The sequence below is a fragment of the Enhydra lutris genome, unplaced genomic scaffold, assembly GCF_002288905.1.
Source record: "Enhydra lutris kenyoni isolate GAN:26980312 unplaced genomic scaffold, ASM228890v2 scaffoldscaffold12, whole genome shotgun sequence".
NCBI lineage: Eukaryota > Metazoa > Chordata > Mammalia > Carnivora > Mustelidae > Enhydra > Enhydra lutris.
This window is the reverse complement of record NW_019154096.1, coordinates 79,932,142-79,949,361: the sequence shown is the minus strand read 5'-3', so window position 1 is coordinate 79,949,361 and position 17,220 is coordinate 79,932,142. Positions and strand designations below refer to the sequence as shown.

At 62.1% G+C, this 17,220-nt stretch overlaps 1 protein-coding gene across 4 annotated transcripts in view; it reads right to left on the bottom strand.

Annotated features, from left to right (window-relative positions):
* The window catches only part of LOC111145093 (Janus kinase and microtubule interacting protein 3), a 40,077-nt gene that overhangs the window by 836 nt on the left and 22,021 nt on the right, over positions 1 to 17,220 (bottom strand). For 2 of the 4 annotated variants that reach the window (XM_022499723.1, XM_022499725.1), the window contains exons 10-20: positions 16,440 to 16,568; positions 14,593 to 14,676; positions 13,170 to 13,232; positions 11,355 to 11,453; positions 10,181 to 10,279; positions 9,999 to 10,058; positions 6,835 to 6,900; positions 6,049 to 6,117; positions 5,886 to 5,963; positions 2,045 to 2,248; positions 906 to 971 (exon numbers count right to left, since the gene is read on the bottom strand). In XM_022499723.1, the coding sequence (XP_022355431.1) occupies positions 906 to 971; positions 2,045 to 2,248; positions 5,886 to 5,963; positions 6,049 to 6,117; positions 6,835 to 6,900; positions 9,999 to 10,058; positions 10,181 to 10,279; positions 11,355 to 11,453; positions 13,170 to 13,232; positions 14,593 to 14,676; positions 16,440 to 16,568 (1,017 nt within the window). The remainder of the gene's footprint in view (positions 1 to 905; positions 972 to 2,044; positions 2,249 to 5,885; positions 5,964 to 6,048; positions 6,118 to 6,834; positions 6,901 to 9,998; positions 10,059 to 10,180; positions 10,280 to 11,354; positions 11,454 to 13,169; positions 13,233 to 14,592; positions 14,677 to 16,439; positions 16,569 to 17,220) is intronic. The other 2 variants (XM_022499724.1, XM_022499726.1) reach the window with 2 other exon arrangements.

The window sequence follows — 17,220 nt, the reverse complement described above, 5'->3', positions numbered from 1 at the left end:
AGGTTACACAGTCACCATGACAACTGCCAGGCAGATGACAGTAAAGGGCCCAGGGAAGGGGCAGGTGTTGTCCCTGGGTAGCAGGGGTGGGTGGGGTGTGCTGGGCGGCCTCTGTAAGGGGCCAGTCTCCCCTGTGGTCACGGGGCCTCTGTGGCCTCCTCCTTGGGCCGTGCAGCTCACAGAGCACCCGTGCAAGCAGTGGCCTCCTGCTCTTTCCAGGAGAGACAAGGCAGGGCAGTGGCTCCATGGGCCACTTTGCTCAGTGCCTAGTGCAGAGCCGGTCATTTGGTGAGATCCTAAGCAAACATCAGTGTGATCACGGAGATATGAAAACAACCCTAAGTCACAGAGAAAGAACGGCCCCTAAACTAAGCAAACACCATGGAAAGAGGCAGGGTTCCCTCTGGGCACATTCCAGGCACCTCGATTTGGGGAGCATGGAATTGGGCTGAGCGGACAGAGCACCCACGACTCCACGCCTGACAGGGCTGGGGGTCCGGGAAAAGAGCCAGCTGGTCTGCCCCAGGCCCCCAACTCCCTGTACGCCAGCCCCTGAGTGTCCTAAACTCCAAAGCAGGTGCATTAAGGGCCAGAAACCAGAGACTGGTGTTGGACAGATGACCTGCTTTCAAGAAGAGAAGCCGGCATTTCAGGAACTTTTAGACCAACTGCTTGATGAACGTGGAGGAATCCCACAGGTTGGCACGACCACCAGCCCTACAAGGACCCTAGGTCGCGGGCCCCAGTTCCCACTGCTGCAGCTGGGGAAACTGAGTTTGGGAGAGACGCAGCCCCTGTGAGGCAGCTCGGCTTCCTGCTCACCATCCCCCCACGGCTGGGAGCATGCAAACCGGCACAACCCTGCCCCGTGCACAAAACAGACCCCGAACACACATGCATGTTACCTTTTCCTCCAGCTCCTTTATTTGCCTCTTCTGACCTTCTATTCTTTCTTCTAACTCTTTAATTCTCTGCAATGGTAAAGGAGGAAAATCTTCACTCATCAGAGTATTTGGGAAATCAAGGCGTTCGTCCGTTTACATGGTGGACAAGCTGCAGAGCCGCAGCCAGCCGGCACCGTCCTCTGTCCGAGGCTGCACACCGCCGGCAGCCGTGGCAGAGCAGGGCAGCGGCGTGGCTCACCTCGGTTCCCCTGATGGACATAGCTTTCTGCAGTCAGCTGCTCTGCTCCTCCCACCCCTACAACTTCAGATCAGAAACAATATGCTGGACACCCCAGAAACCGATTCACACCCTTCCCAGATGTCACCAGCGGCATGAAGCCACCACAAGGTCAGGAAGCCATCCCAGGAGGAACCTCCTTGCGAAGGTGACGCCCCTAGTGTTCCCGTTGGTAGACCAGGCCCACAAGATGCAAATTCATGCGTCCTCACTGGACCTGGATGCCTGGACCCTGGAAGCAGCCTGTCTGATGGCAAGGACGGGCCCCCAGGTACGGTCCCCACACTGACCACCTGAGTCTCGCGGCGAGTGCTCCGGCAGTGGACTGGTGCTCTGGTCAGACGCTACCCTAACATTCACAGTATCGCCGGGGTCACTAGCTTATATGACTTTGCAAGTGGGGCCATGTATCTGGGGTGCTCTGAACACGGAACACATCTGTGAAGGCTTTTCCAGGCCCCACGGGCGCACACGGGGGAGCAGAGGCTGTCCAGTGCGCCAGGGCCCCTCACTTGCTGTTAGAAGGGGACCAGCTGGATTAGCCTGAAGTCCAAAAGAAGGCCGCGGTCAGCTCCCGCCCACGAGGCGGTTCCCAGACCACGCTTTAGTCATGCCCTTAGCGTCGAAGGAGGAGGCACTTTAGAAACCTCGCAGCCAGCGGTCCCCAGAGAGGGGACGTGCCGGCCAGAGGCTGGTCTGACCGGGCAGGCAGAGCGGCTCATGGGCCTGTCGTGGGAGGGCATGGCCACTGGAGCGGGGGCTGGCCCAGGGGCGTGGCCGTGGGACTCCGCCCACGAAGCTCCCAGCCCCTCCCGGGCCCCGCCCCCGCCGGCCCCGCCCCGCCGGCCCCGCCCCCGCGCACCTGCTGGGCCAGCTGCAGCAGCTCCATTCGCTCCCGCAGGATCTGGGCATCGCGCTCCCGCAGCTCGCTCATCACCTGCCGCTTCCACTGCTCCACGGCCGCCTTGAGCTTCTCATGCTCCTCCTCCGACAGGATCTCGGCCACCTTGGCCCCGGCCTCCTGCTGCAGGGCGTCGTACAGCATGGCTTCCAACTCCAGGATGTGCTAGGGTGGGAGGGGACACGTCAGTCTGGCCTGCTGGCCAAAGGGAGCCCCGTGATTCCTGGGGGTGCCAGCGCCTCCACGCCACCCCACAGCGGGGGCTGTTTCCTCCTCGGCCGGCTTACACGACCTGCGGAGTGGACACCCAGCCCAGGAGTAATTACCACGAGAGCGTTCACTTCTACACAGGCTTTGACACGTGCACCGAAACTTTGGAGGTAGAGTCTTAGCTCACACTAATCTGGAAAGCTGGTAAGCAGATATTCGAAACCAGAGTAGGGGGACAGCCCCAAGGGGGCCGGAGGAATGGGCAGCAGAGGGAAGGCGTCTTCCCCTGTTCACGGCCTTCCTCAAAGCCTGGATTTATGAGCCCCACAGAAGGAAGAACGGCAGTGCTCACAGGGGTCTGTCTGTGGTCCTCCATGCCACATATGGTGGGTCAATCATGTCCCCAAGACGATACATTCAGGTCCTGACCCCTGGATCTCATGAATGCGGCCTCAATATGTAGAACTAGGGTGTCTGCTGCTGTCTTCACGTTAGCGTGGAATCATGCTGGATGGGGGGGGGCATTCAATGATTCAATGGCTCGTGTCCTTACAAGGAGAGGGGACTTGGACGCAGTCACAAAAGACATGGGGGAGAAGCCACGTGAAGAGACAAAGGCTGGGCACACCTGGAGCCCCTAGGAGCCAGAGGAGGCATGAAGGACCCCCCCCTGCGGCCTCAGAGGGAGCGCATCCTGCCACACTGCATTTGAGACCAGCCTCTGGGCTCTGGGAGTATGGCCCTTCCTCTCGGCTGCTCCTCACTGCCTTGGACACGGCCTCACCCTCACTGGCCGCAGGGCCCTGTGTGCCCATGTTACCACCTCCACTCTCCAAATCCCAAGAACTTGTACCCCTGGGCCTGGTGTGCCCTGCGCAGCCTGGGAGAGGACCCCAGCCCTGCAGAGCTGTCCAGTGCCCTCCCCTTCCCCAAGGCAACTGTTCTTATTGGCCCCAGGTCGGGAGACAAGTGGGCTCGGACAATGTGCATGGGGTCCTGCTGGGGACAGCTGGAGTCCAGACCCTGCAGGGGGCTCTGGAGTCCAGGCCTCACCCTGCCCCTGAGGGCTCAGACGCAGAGAGCCCGTCATGCCTCATGCTGCTGGTCCCCAAACATGTGCTTCCCCACAGCTAGGGACCACAGCGCCCACTGCAGACCTCTGGGGAAGGACCCGTAGTCCCAAAGATCTTCTGCCGCGAGAACACCCGAGGGAAGCAGAGAAGCTGACCGGCTGAGTGGGGGCCAGACCCTGGGGCTCCCAGGCCGGGGCTGAAGCTGAGGCTGATGGGGGAGGCCAAGCAGGGGCCGCGGGTGTGTGGGCCGGACAGCCACTGGGGGGCCCCGGGGACAAGGAGAGAGTTGCGTGGGGCATGGGGCTCACCTCCCTGCCCTCTCAAAGAGAAACCACCGTGAAGCAATGCAGAAGGACCCGTTTGCCGCAGCTCAGAGGACTAAATGCACACCTTGGTATAAATTCCTAGGGATTTACCAGTCGGATCCGGAACACTTGTAAAGCTTTTTCCTCTGGAGATTTTCCTGAACAATCTTTGAAAAAACCAAATTCCTACGCTACAGAAACCCAACCTCCCATCAAAAAATGTAACCTCTTCAGAAGTGAAGGGTCTTTTCCTCAGGCAAAACGATTATGAAAAGTGCTTTCAGGTTTCGTGGACGTTTTAGGGAATGAAAAAAAGCCCTTGGAGCCTCACATTTTATTGGTCTGGACAGCTGCAAAGTAAACTGTCCCCAGCTGTCACCACCAGCTCACACTCCAGGTCGGTGCCTCCGGACAGGACAGCCGAAGAGCTCAGGCGGCTGGGAGGTGCTCAGGCATTTACAAGCAAATATCGTGCAGGTGGGGGTGCTTAGTGCTGCCACCACAAAGGCTTCACACAAAGCGGAAAATGAGAGAGGGGCAGCGGCCTCCCCCCGCAGAGCGCCACCCGAGGGCCCCTGCAGGAGCCAGCAGCTCCCTGAGAGTCGCCGCCATGTGTGGGACCTGCACTTCCCCTTCAAAACCCCTGCCACAACCTTGTGTCCAAGGAGCAGGGAGGAGGTGAAGCCCGGGCAGGTGTCGGCAGCCCTGCAGCCCCGTGAGGGCACCCCACTCTCTGGGGTGCACGTGCGCGTGTGTGGGTGTGCATGCGTGTGTGTACATGTGCGCACGTGCATGTGTGGGTGTGCACGTGTGTCTGTGTGCGCACATGTGAGACATACAGCCCACTCTGATGCCCCCCACACTGGCCTGTCTTTCCGGCACCGATGCACATATTCCTGAGCTGTGCCCTGAGGAATGCCCAGGGCCCAGGGGTGAGATGCCTCCTCCATGCCTGAGTCTGGGTTGCAGGACTGGAGCACAGGGAGCAGTGGTGGGGACGGGTGTCTGGCTGCTCCCTAGTATCCTTCCCACCCAGCACCGTGGACTGGAAACAGGGATGGTGGCCCGTATTTCTGGGAAGGTCCATCAGTGCCCATTTGGCTCTCTGAGGCCACTGCCCTCCACCACTTTCTCTGTGGCCATGCCTGCAGGTGTCCCACAGGTGTCCCACTGCCACTGGCTGGTGAGTGAGCCGCCAGCACCAGCACCGGCACCTGCATGGGCCTGATGGGGTTAATGGAGACATCACACCATCAGCTTCCCGGCTGGGTAGGACTTGCTGGTGACCCACGCGCTCTCCACACAGTGACCTCACTCTGCTAACACTCCAGAAGGTGGGCGCTCATACCTCTACTTACCACAAGGGACATCCCTGGCCTCAGGCGTCCCTCTCACTGCACAGTCTATTCCAGGCCCCTCGCCTCACGAGGGCCCCTGGAAGTTTTCCCTGAGCTGGTGCCAGACATGCCCTGACCTCAAGGACTGGCTGTCCAGAGGGACACAAGGTAGGCCGGGAAGCACATGCTGGGAGGCAGCACGCACGCGGGGTGTAACTGACCACTGGGAAGAAGCGTGGGCGTCCCTCCTCCAGGAAGCCCCCCATGGTGCCCCTTGGCCAGACTAATCAGAGCAGCAAGGATGTGGTGCCAGGTCTCAGTTCACCCTCTTGAAACAAAGGCAGCCTGAAGCGCTAATGGGACTTCTCGTTGTCAAACCCGTGTCAGTGAGGACTGCGTCCCATGGCGCAGGTGTGTCTACGAGGACTCCCAGATCTCTGTGCTAACCCCAAGTTGGGACAAGTTTATCAGCGGGGCGAGTGTTTCCCACGGGCCAGGCAGGCGTGCAGACAGGCACGTACGTTCCTCGGAGTGGCAGGGACACACACACAGGAAGTCCCAGAGAACGCTTCTTACGAACAGTCAACCATGTTCGATTAATTTATAAACATGTTATGTGTCCATGAATCCTATTTCTCAACTCGTTTTAAAGATCCCTGTGAGCTCCACATGACGGGCGAAGTGTTTGCTGCGGGAGCGCTCAGGCTTCCCTGGGCCTCAGGGAGGCAATCAGGGAGGAGCGCAGAGGCTGACACCACGGCGGTCACGCTGGACCCAGGCCCTGAGAGACAGCAGCCAGCGGGAGCGCTTCCCCCACTTCTGCCGGGACTCTGCAGCCCCCCGCCCCACACCAAAGCGGCGGGTGCGCCTCCCTCACCTTGTGAGCCTGGTCCAAGCTCTGCTTCCTATAGTCCAGCTCCTCGTCCAGGTAGCCCTTCTGCTTGCTGAACAGCTCCTGAAACACAAGGGGCCTGCGTCTCAGCCCCGGGCATCCACCTGCTGTCGCCGTGCTGCACACACGAGGCAAGACACCCACCGACCTTCTCACTCTCTAGGTCAACCATCTTCTGGTGCAGGGCCGACTCCGTCTCCTCAATCTGCTGGAGCCACTGGACACAAACCGGAAGAGCAGGAGATGGTGACCTTGCAGGTGGCCACGCAGGCACCAAAGCCATCCCACCGTCCCCCAGGTGCCACGGGCAGCCTGGGAGTGGGGGCTGGGTTGGCATGGCGAGCTCTGGGTGCCCAGCGTCCAGACACCCCCACGTGCTGTCCAGGAGGTCTGTCCCTCACTCCCCAGGGAGAGAAGGGGTGTGAGCAGGGGCTCGGTGGGGACAGGGGACAGAGCGCTCAGCCAGCAGAGGTCTTCCCTCAATCCCATGCCCTGCACCCCTGCTTGCCGGGACTCCCTCTCCCCTTCCCGCTGGGGGCCCCAGGACTAGTTGCTGACAGCAGGCCTCCCAGGCAGGCTCTGGCGGGGGGCTGGGGGTCAGGGACTGGCTGCAGGTAAGGAGCCCAGGTCGGCTAGGCACCCCCTGGGGAGGGTTCTGGTGGGGTGAACAGAAAGCCAGTGGTATATAGACCCACTCCACTGCCTGACCTTTAGAGGGAGAAACTGAGGCAGAGTGGGCCTTGAGACGAAGTCTGACTGATCTGTTACCCGCAGAGAGGATGGTGGGTCTGACCCCTGCATGTGCGGGACCTCCCGAGGCCAACAGGATTCATTGATTCTCCCCCGCACAGCCCAGGAGTCCCTCCTCCGGGGACTGCCCCCTCTCCCAGCTGCCCCGGCCCTGTCCCAAGAGCGGCCACACAGATGCTGTTACCTTTTCAGCCAAGGTCAGGACGGTCCTAGCTTGTATGACGACCACTTGCTCCTCATTGGTCAGATTCTGCACCAAAGCAGACATGGGGACAGTCAGGGGTGGGGCTTGCCGAGGCAGTAGACTGAAATACTGAGGGCGGGGGGGCCTGGTGGGGTGCACAGGGGTACTGGTGAGGGGTGCATGGGGTGCCTGGCGGGGGGGGGAACTGGGGGGGGGGCCAGGCAGGGAGGGTGCGTGGGGGGGCATGAAGTGAACCTGATGGAGAGGCGCAGGGGGCTGGGGCCACAGGTTAGGTCACTCTGAGTGAAATAGCCTCCTGGGGTCCTGAATGCCCTTTACTCTCTACCCCATTGACCCTGACTTGACTCTGATGTGCTCTCTCTGTTCTGCCCCCACCTGTCGCCCCAGGACTGGTGACCAGGACCCTGTAGGTGGCCCACTGAGGGCGAGGGGAGTGCAGGGAAGTGGCGATATACACACACCCACTGTCCCTGGTCCACACCTTGGTTGAAAGCCGGCTCTCCACATACGCAGGCTGTGTTAATGGCTAAAACTCGCTTAGGAGTGTGCAGTGATGGCTCCATCCCTGGGGTCTCTGTCTCTTCTCTGCATGGTGTGTTCATACCTCTTCCAGGGGCCCACCTGGGTGGTCTCTGGCCGAGTCTGGCCTTGGGACCAATGAGCATCCTTGGAGGCTACAAGCCCTTCACTCACTCAGACCATGACCACCGCCTGCGTCAGCAGCGGGGTGGCAGCCAGGCTGTCCCCGCCGCAGGGCCCAACTTGGGGGGGGGGGGAGCATGGGAATCAGAGACCAGAGGAGGCAGAGTCTGCTGGATCACAGAGCTGGGGACACCACCCTAGAGCCCAGAACCTGTCTGCTCAGAAAGCCCTCCGTCTGGGCTGTGAACTTTGGCCCCCAAGGGCAGGGGTCTCTCACTGTCCCCTAGCCCTGTAGCAGTCAGCCAAGGCAGGGACGGTGACCAAACGCTGTAGGCACAGAGGCAAGCTCTGCCCTTGGGGCACAGTGCACCCACACTCAGCCCGGAGCTGGGCTGGCCAGGCGCTCCTCACACCGCCTGCTTCTTGGGGAGCCCGACAGGGACCAGTGCGCTCCCTCCCCCACGCAGACAGGGACCAGGGAGGGCTGAGCAAGTGGCTTCAGGGAGAACCTACTAGAACATGGCTACACTTGGCTCGGGGGCTCACCATTGGGTGAGCAGCCTGGCCAGGAGGTGATGATGTCCCGAGGCCCCGGCCTAGGCAGATGCCGTCTGCTCTGCCTTCCCCCGGGGACCCATCCCTCTGCAGCCCAGGTACAGCTGCGGGGAGGGGTGCTCTGCCAGGGAGGATGGGGGTCCGCTCTGCCCCGCCAGCCTCTGCTCAACTCCAAGGGCCCTGCCTCCCGAGCACACGAGGTCTGGGGTTCTGGCACCCCCGCAGCCAGTTTGGAGGCCGCGGGCTGCTCTGGGGCAGGCTGTGCACGGCAGCCTCAGAACTGGCTGTGAAGGCAGCAGGGGCCGGGCTATCTTTGTTGCCTTCCTCATGAGCCAGGCGGGGCAAGCTCCAGGAATGAACTTCCGGGCTCAGGCTCCACGGGGCACAGTCCCTGGGCATGGGGTGCTTGCGAAGCACACTCATATGCCCCCTGTGACCACTGAAGGGATAGGGACACCCTCCAGACCCATCAGTAGGAAGTGCCAAGCTTTCCCCAGGGTCCCCTGAGCGTAAAACCTGAAGGCGTGTCCTCCAGTCCCCGAAAGCCTCTGTCTCCATGCTCTGAGGCCCCTTGATGGCTCCATCAGAGCCCATTGGAGCTCTTGAGTAGGGAGCTACAAGGCTGGGGAGGGGCCCTGAACTGAACTGGACAGAGCGAGGCTCTTCCTACATCTGCTGTAGGACCCTGGGCAGGTGTCCTCTTGGGCCTCAGCTTCTCCAGCTGTGAATCAGAAGGTTAACCAGTATGGTCCCTGCGACGGGGCCTGAAAACTCAGGGCGGGACCCCATCCTGGCTATTGGCTGATGCCTCTACAGCCTACAGCCCAGATGGAGCGGGGGTCTGGGGGAGGGGTGGATACCATCAGCGGAGCCTTCCCCCACCCTCTGGAAAGTGTGGGCAAGGAGAGAAGTGTCCCTGTCAACAGGGACTCTGCTGTAGCCTCTGCTTATTAGTACACCTTGGAGAAAAAGAAGTTCTGGGTGGTGCAGTGGGGCTGCTTCTAGCACAGTTGAGCTGCTCATTGGGCAGGGCCTCAACAAGTACAAGATGATGGACAAAGGGCAGATGGAAGACGGGTGGGAGGGGGGGGGGGATGGAGGATAGAGTGTGGATGGAGGGTGAGGAATGGGAGGATGGACGGAGGATGGAAGGACAAAGGAGAGAGGAGAGATGGACAATGGAGTGTGCGTAGAGGATGAGGGATGGATGGATGGAGGACGAGTGCATGGAGGGACAGATGGGAGATGGACGGAGGGTGGATGGATAGATGAGGGAGAATGGAAGATGAAGGATGGATGGACAAAGGATGAAGGATGGATGGATGGATGGATGGATGGATGGAGGGATGACGTTGGAGGGTAAAGCGGGGAGGGAGGAAGGGACGGATGGAGGAGGAAGCAGCACAGTCACGAAGTAATCAGTATTCTTTGAGAGTTTGCTCAAGAAATTGGAATGGTGCCCTAAATGAGATTTGCAGATTATTTATGGTCTCTGCCCTTCCCCAAAAACCAAGGACGTGGGAACCGCTAAGAGCCTGGGATATCTAAGGCACTGGAAGGACCCCGCCCCCACCCCCACCAGGGTGTGGAAAGGCTTAAAGACCGATCAGCATTCCAGAAACTGAGAACATACGGCCAGGAGCATCGTGGCCGGCGGACCCGGGTGTGCGCAGCAGAGGGCTCCCCATCCTGGCCGAGCAGAGGCCCCGAACCCTGTGCTTCTGGGTGAGTCACCACCCAGACGGGTGCAGGAACATGCGAATGGGGCAGGACTCCTCCCAAATTCTAGGGGCTGCCCCAAGCAGCTGTGGCCTCGGGGAGGGTGCAGGCAGACAGGGCAGCCGTGGCAGACCGGCAGCGGGGCTCACGGGGGTCCTTGGACGCTGGGGGGCTGACGGGGTGGGGACTGCGCGAGGAGGCATGCACAAGTCAGTAGAGCGACATACACTTACGGCGTTATCCCCCAGGATGTCCAGCCGCTTCATCAGCTCCGAGACCAGGATGTCCTGAGGCAGAGAGGGACACTAGGAGGTGAGTGCCCGCGGCAAGGGGGCTTGGAGAGGAGGGGTTGTGGGGTGGGGTGGGGGCTGTGGCACATAGTGCAGGGGTGGGAGGGGGCGGGGTTTACCGTCACGCCTTCAGCTTCGCAGTAGGCTTGGAGGGGGCTCTTCCCCTCTGCGAAGGGGGTGTGGTGGAAGTTGATGGCTGGGGACTTCCGCTCCCTCTCCTAGGACAGAGAGCAGGCGGCTGGGCATGTGGGCTGAGCTGGGGGCCACCCAGGGACAGGGCGGAGGTGCAGAGGCCAGCGAATGTGGTGGGCATTTGGGAAACAAGCCCGGGGACAGAGAGGGCCTCTGCGCAGACACTGGCGGCAGCGGGGACCCCCAGCCTGGCAGGCCCGGCTCCTCCATCCCCACCCCTGCTGCTGACCTGCTGGTCCGCCGTGAATTCTCGGGCCCTCAGGAGGCTCAGGGAGTTGTGTCCTCCTCCGCGGGCTGACCGGGGCAACTGGTTGGTTGCTCTGAGGACAGTGGCTGGCGGTGCTGTCCCCGACCCAAGGCCACATGCAGGAGCCCCGGAGGCCAAGCGGTGGTCATGTGTGCACACACAGGCACACACACCCTCCCGCCACAAGGTTCATGACCTCCTCGTCCCCGGGGGTCCTGAAGGTGGCTGGGACTAAGGAGGCAGCCCCAGAGTCATGTGGACAGCCAGCAGGGCAGATGCCAGCCCCGGGCACATCCTCACAGGTGGACCATAACCCCCAGCTGCCCTCTGGCTTCAGAGACGCCCTCCTGGCCAGGAGTGCAGTGGAAGGTGATGGCAGCTGCACGGCCGTCCGTGTATGTATGGCTGGACGCTTCCCTGAGGGAGCCTGGCTCCCGCTTCCTCCTCTGCAGGAGGCCAAGGTCACAGAGGAGGACAGGGGCCCAGGACAGCCAGAAGGGCACCTGGTCATTGTGTGGCCCCCAGCTACCCACACTTGGCCGCTTAAATGAGCAAGGAGCAAGCGTCCACTAGCTGGCCACCATGGTCGGGGGTGTGGTCCCCGCTCAGTGCCACGGCCACCATCACAGCCCCACAGGGGCACAGCCATCATCGTGCAGCCCAATGGGTCTGGAAGCGGACACTCACATCTCGCTCATTCTGGGGTTTCTTCCATGGCCCTTTTTCAGAGAGGTGCCTCCTTTCCACCCACCCCCTTGGGGTCGTGAGCAAGGGCCCAGGTCAGGAAGGCCAAGCGCCTCCCTCCGTCACAGCAGCTCTGCCCCACGCACCCAGTGCCCACGCCAACGGCGCACCTCAAGTTCCAGGATCCGGAACTCCAGTAGCTCGTTTTGGTCCCTCGCATCCTGAACCTCGTGTTTTAACCGACCCTCTTCTATTTCCATTTGTTTAATCTGTAAAATAGAAGGTAGATGAGACATTGAGGTTACGTGAGGTCCCCTCCTGACTTTCCTGACAGCTTCCGGCCATCCGTGGGGACAGCCGACCCACCCGTGTGCCCCGAGCCTTCGCTCCAGCTGGAGTTGGCTCATCAGGGTGGGTGGGCACAGGGAGCGGTACAGGGGTGAGGAGCCGTAGATGCCCCCGGGATGGCCCTGAGCCCAGTCCAGCTGTCTGAACAGAGACAGGGAAGAGAAGGGCCCATCGAGGGTGTGCCGCTGAGGTGTCCAGGGCACATGGCCTCGTGAGGGCAGGGAAGGGCACACCACAAGGGCGTCCACTGGACCGGATGGCCTGGCCCATGCCCCCTGAACTGAATTTGGGGAGCTGAATGCCCTGCTGGGATGCTCAGGGGTGGCTGGAGATGGATTAGGGCCCGGCATCCGTCCAGGTGCCATAGGGGGCAGGTTCCTTCCACGGCATGCGGGGTCACGCACAGCCAAGGCTGTGGGCAGCGCCTACTGGAATGTGACCCTGTGCGCGTGGTAGCCAGAGAAAGGTGCAGGTTTAAAGTATACACCGAGCACTACAAGTGTGCACGGTGTTTGCACATGCACATGAGTATCTATGTGTGCACAGAAGTGCTTAAGTGTGCATGTGAGCAGCATGTGTGCACACGAATGTGAGACGCGTGTGAGGGTCATGCGTGTACAAGAACGTGTGTGCAGACGCGTGTGAGGGTCATGTGTGCACACAAGCATTTATGTGCACATGTATTTTGTGCACATGGAAGCGTTCATTGGCATGGTATACGTACAAGTGAGCATTCAAGTGTGCATGTGTTTGTGCACACACATGAGTGTGCCCGTGAACATTACACGAGTGTGCGTGTGTGCATGAGAGCACCATAGACACAGCTGCCGTGATTTAGGAACCCGTGGACGGTCCACAGGAAGCAAGTGGGCATCATATCACCACCCAGACCTAACAGCCCCCAGTGGGACTGGGCTGTGGCCTGGGGGCTTTGCTGGGAGCTGCCGGTCTGCACGGAGCACGGGCACGGTGGCGCCCCTCGGGCCCAGGAGGACACGGAGGCCTGGCTCTTCTCTAGAAGGGCTGTGGCTGCCCATGCTCGGCCCAGGACGAGGCCCATGGCTGGTGGGGAAGGGCGGCACGCGGCACCCTGACGGGGCAGGACGATGACCCCGGTGGCCTTTCTGCCTCTGAACCGGAGCCCAGCTCCCACCTTGGTCTGACCGTCCCCATGCCAGCAGCTCTGGGGCACCACCCATTGGGGACCGTCCCAAGCTGTGCAGGTGTCGTCTGAGGAGCCCCCCCACCCCAGATCGGGCTGAATGAGGGGGATTGTGTGCAGAATGGGCGTCTCACCGGCCCAGAGAAGGACAAGTGAGGCAGCTCTGGGAAAGAGCCCAGGCCACTAGCGAGAGCAGGCCAGTGGGCACCGTGTTTTCCGGCCCATCACGTAAAATCCTCCAGCCCACAGAGCCCCAGCTGGGGTGGGGTGCAGGGCTGACGGCGTTTTAGGGACTCCTGTTAACCGGAAGCCAGGAGAGCCCACGGCCGGGGCCACAGCCTGGAGAGCTCAGGTGAGGCCAGACACACAGCAGCGGGTGGACCGGCTCTGTGGACCCTCGGAGGACCTCTGTCCGGAAGAGAGTTCCCGGGAGCGCGGGGTGGAGGTCGCTGCTTTCTCGGGACGTGGGGCGCACCTTCTCCACAAGCTCTTGGTTTCTTCGATACAGTGCCTGCTTCTCTTCAATCCACTTCATGTCCTTGAAAATGGAATTAAATTGGAGAAATTAATGCCGCAGATTCAGTGCAAAGCCTACATTTAAACCACGGTTCAGCAGAGCGGAGGAGGCAACCCCCAGCCTCTGTAGCGGGCTTCTGGCCGCCGCTCCTATGGCTCCTGTCGTGCCGCGAACGAAAGCTTGCGATCTCCCCAGGAGGGGCCTGGACGAGAGCAGACGGAGGCAGCCCTGCTTCTGTGGGACCCCGCACCACCACACGACCAACACTCCCAGCCCACACCCACCCATGCCAGGCACCAGGGGCACATGGAGCCATATGGGTGTCTTGGGTCCAAGGACCTTGACACAGAACCAGCAGGAGCCTGGGACCCTCAGGGTGTGTCCTGCCTGCCGGCTTCTGTGCTCTGGTGAGAGATGTGTATAGACGCCCCCCCCCCGACCCGGCCACAAGGTCAGGTGTCCCCAAAAGCTGCGATGCTCCCACAAGTAGCCTCCTCGGCGAGGGGTCAGGAGGAAGGCCAGCTGCCCCACACACTCCCCTTCTTTCCAGGTTCTTCGGCAGAGTCATCTGGGAAGTTGGAGGGCTGTCGGACACTGAAAGGCAGCCACAGTCTTCCTGCTCATGTCCTGGCTACCCGGCCACTGCTCTCCTGCACGAACGGCCACTGTAGGGCTCAGGCGCCAACCTCACGAGGTCCAGGCAGGGTCCGTGAAGTCTGTGCTCAGCCCAGCCTCTGAGCACGGTTCCTGCAGCCCGAGCACACGGGGCCCCGGGCAAGCCAGCCCTGTGTGGTTTGGGTAAACAGCTTACAGGTGCCCAGCGCGGAATCTGGGGCCATGCGCGCTTAAGTCGGGGTGTGGGCAACACGACCCCATGTTGCTCAGGTCATCCTCTCGTCCCTCTCGCTGTCCACCCAGTGGTGAATGCGTCGAGGACCACCGTGGGTCTGCGCTGGCTTGATGGTGACCCAGGTGCTTTCCCATGAAGACCCTCCCGGCCCAACGTGGCCGTCCTCCAGCCTCCTCCTGGGTCCACCTGGAGCTGTGCCGTCCAGCAGGACAGAAGCTCGTGGTGGCAGGCAACAGACACCTTCCCACAGGATTTGAAGAGCCCAGAGGTGGCGATGGGCATACGGGTGAGGGAGTGACCAGCGGTCTCCAGGGGTAGCCCTGGCCCTGAGCTGGGGGGAGAGACGGGGCCTACCCAGGCCCCTCGTCAAGGCATGCTGGGCCTTTCCTTTGATTTGTGCTCCTTTCAGGGTCTGCATTTCCTAGTGGGGTGCCTGTCTGCCAGGTGCAGCCCCCCCATACACCTGTGGACCGCCCATGTCCCTCGGGCACCCTCCGTGTTGGTGGGCACCCGGCCCCGCTCGAGCCGCACCTGCCCCCGCTCAGCCAGGGCCTGCTCCAGATCTTCTATCCGTGCCTGGGCTCTCTGCACCTCTGTTTGCAGCTGCTCACGGGTCTGTAGAATGGGAGAAGGGATACGTCAAACTTCCTCTCGCAGCCAGGTTGCCCCGCAGGGCTGGAGGCTTCCAGTGGGCTCTCCCCCGCAGCTAAGGGAGAGGGGGCGGTCCACGCATTTGCAGGGAAGGCTCTGGGCAGAGGGAAGCACCAGGAGGCTTGTGGCGAGCGGACTATCTAGGGTTATGGGGACGCCCTACAGACTCATTCTGAGGGACTGTCGGGGACATCTCTGTAGGCAGGATGAAAGGGCTAAGGAGGGCCGTGGAGGCCTGTGGGGCACCGGCCACTGGGCCACATCCTGGGCTCTGGCCAACGGCAAGGATACACACACACGGCTCAGCACTCGGCCCGTCCCCTCCCGCACGGGTGCCCTCTGCCAGTCCCGCGTGCACCTGACTCCCTCCTCCCCCGCCTCCCGCAGAAGCCCACCCTCCACTGCCCAGGGGCAGGCAAGGCCCCAGACCGTCCAGGCCACCCCCCCCCCGGACTTAATTTGCTCTCGTGAGGTCTGGGCCACAGGGCCCTTCATTCCGATGGGCGCTCCTGTTCCCTGGGAACACCTCTGGGCAGATGAGAGCATCTGGGCCAGCTGGGCACTGGGTCAGGGGTCCCTCGAGCTGAGGAGGCCGAGTATCCCGTGGCCTGGCCCTGGGGTCCCCTTCGGAGACATCAGCGGACCCTGGCTCTCCCTCCCCTCCTCTGGCCTCCCTATTAGGGCCGTCATGACACAAGGGAAGTTGGCGGGAGATCTGTTTGCTCACAGGGAGTAGGTCCAGTGACTCTCCAGGCAGCGAGGAGATGGAAGGGGACCCCACTGACACTGTGCCCTACTTCCAAGAGTCCACGCCCCGCTGGCCAGCTGGAGTCTCAGAACCAGCTGACTGGTGCCATGCCCTGTATGGCTGGGGTCAGAGATGGGCCCCAGGTGCAGGGCAGCTGGGCAGGAGAGCCCTTCCGCGTACAGGGTGCGGCCGTATCCGCGCACAGGGTGCAGCCGTATCTGCGTACAGGGTGCAGCCATATCCGCGTACAGGGTGCAGCCGTATCTTATGCAGGGCATCCCCTCAGAGCCCTGGCACGGCAGGCCACATGTCAGGGAGCGTGGGGTGGGGTTCAGGGGAAGACAGGGCACAGCCCCCTGCCACGGCCTCCCCTGGTGGCCAGCGAGGGCACCTGTCAGCCCCGTGTTCCTGCCTTCGGTGGACGGGCATGAGAGCCTGGCCCAGGGCTCAGGGAAGCAGGGGCAGGAGGGGGACACGTACCTGCTCCCAGCAGGGCCTGGCTGGGGAGGCCCAGGTCAAGGTGAGCACAGCAGCTGAGCTCAGGTGGACGGGGTGAGTGAATGACCGCAGCAGATTTCAAGAACTGAGCAGAAATGCTGGCCCTTCCCCATCTCTGAGCCTCCGCTCTGGGAGAGCCCCCCAAGAGCCCTGCGGGCAGGTTCAAAGGAAGCAGACCTCCCCTTGCCCACCAGCCACGGTCTGCAGAGGGGACACACGTGGCTCTCCGGGGACCATCACTCACACCTATGCCGGGGACCGCTCCGGGGAGGCCCCACCCACCGCCCGGCCGACTCCCAGCGCTGCCGCGCAAACGCTGGTTCCCAGTCGCCTCGGGAGCTCCAACAGGCCCGGCAAGAGCCGCGGGGGAAAGGGATCAGCCTGGAAGGTGAAGCGCCACAGGTGTCCCTGCCACGGCGGGGGTCAAGCGGGGAGGAGCCCAGCGGGAGCCGGAACATCGTGGAGTAGAAGTCAGTTAGACCTTAACTTCTCGCTCTGCGTCCAGCGTCCCTCCGACCTGCTCCTGCAGCAAGGCGTAGGCCCGTTGCAGAGCCTGGTACTCCATGGTCAGCTGCCGGAACCGCAGCTCCGTCTCCTCCTTGGCCACGCCCTGCACAGGTGCACAGAGACGCAGTGTTGCAGGGGCCCCGGGGAGGTGAGCCCGGAGCCCCCCGGGGGGAAGGCCCAGCTGGCTACACTGAGGCCAGGGTGAGCCTCAGGGGCTCAGGGGGGACCCTGGTGGCCCCCCAGGTGCATCAGGTGAGACCTGGCCCTGGGAATGCAACTCCTCCCCACCCCCACCTTCCTGCGCAGATTCCCAGATGTCTCCTTCTGGCTCCAAGGACACCTGCTGCCCCAGGGAGAAGCCAGGGGATGGCTGCTGCCTTTGAGGGTCCCCTGGGCCCCAAAGCTCTTGCTCCGAGAACAAGGCCTAGGTCTGCTGTGGAGGCTGGCTGTGTCTGAGAGGGACCAGGCCCAGGAGCCCTCACCGGGCCGCAGCTCCCCCTGTGCTCCTTATCCCCAAGGCTGTTGGCAGTAGCTGTACAACGATGTCTGAGGTCTCTAAGCGGGTCCACGGCCATGGGGTCACCTGCCCTGATCTGCCCGGGGAGGCACTACCTGGGACCTTAGTGTCCCCTGGGGCCTCTCAGGGCCACTCCTTGTCCTTCAGCCACCGGGGCCAAGCCAGTGAGAACAAACCAAGCTTCTTCCCACATGCGGGACTCAGCTGGCTGCCTGCACCAAAGGGCCCTTCCTTCCGG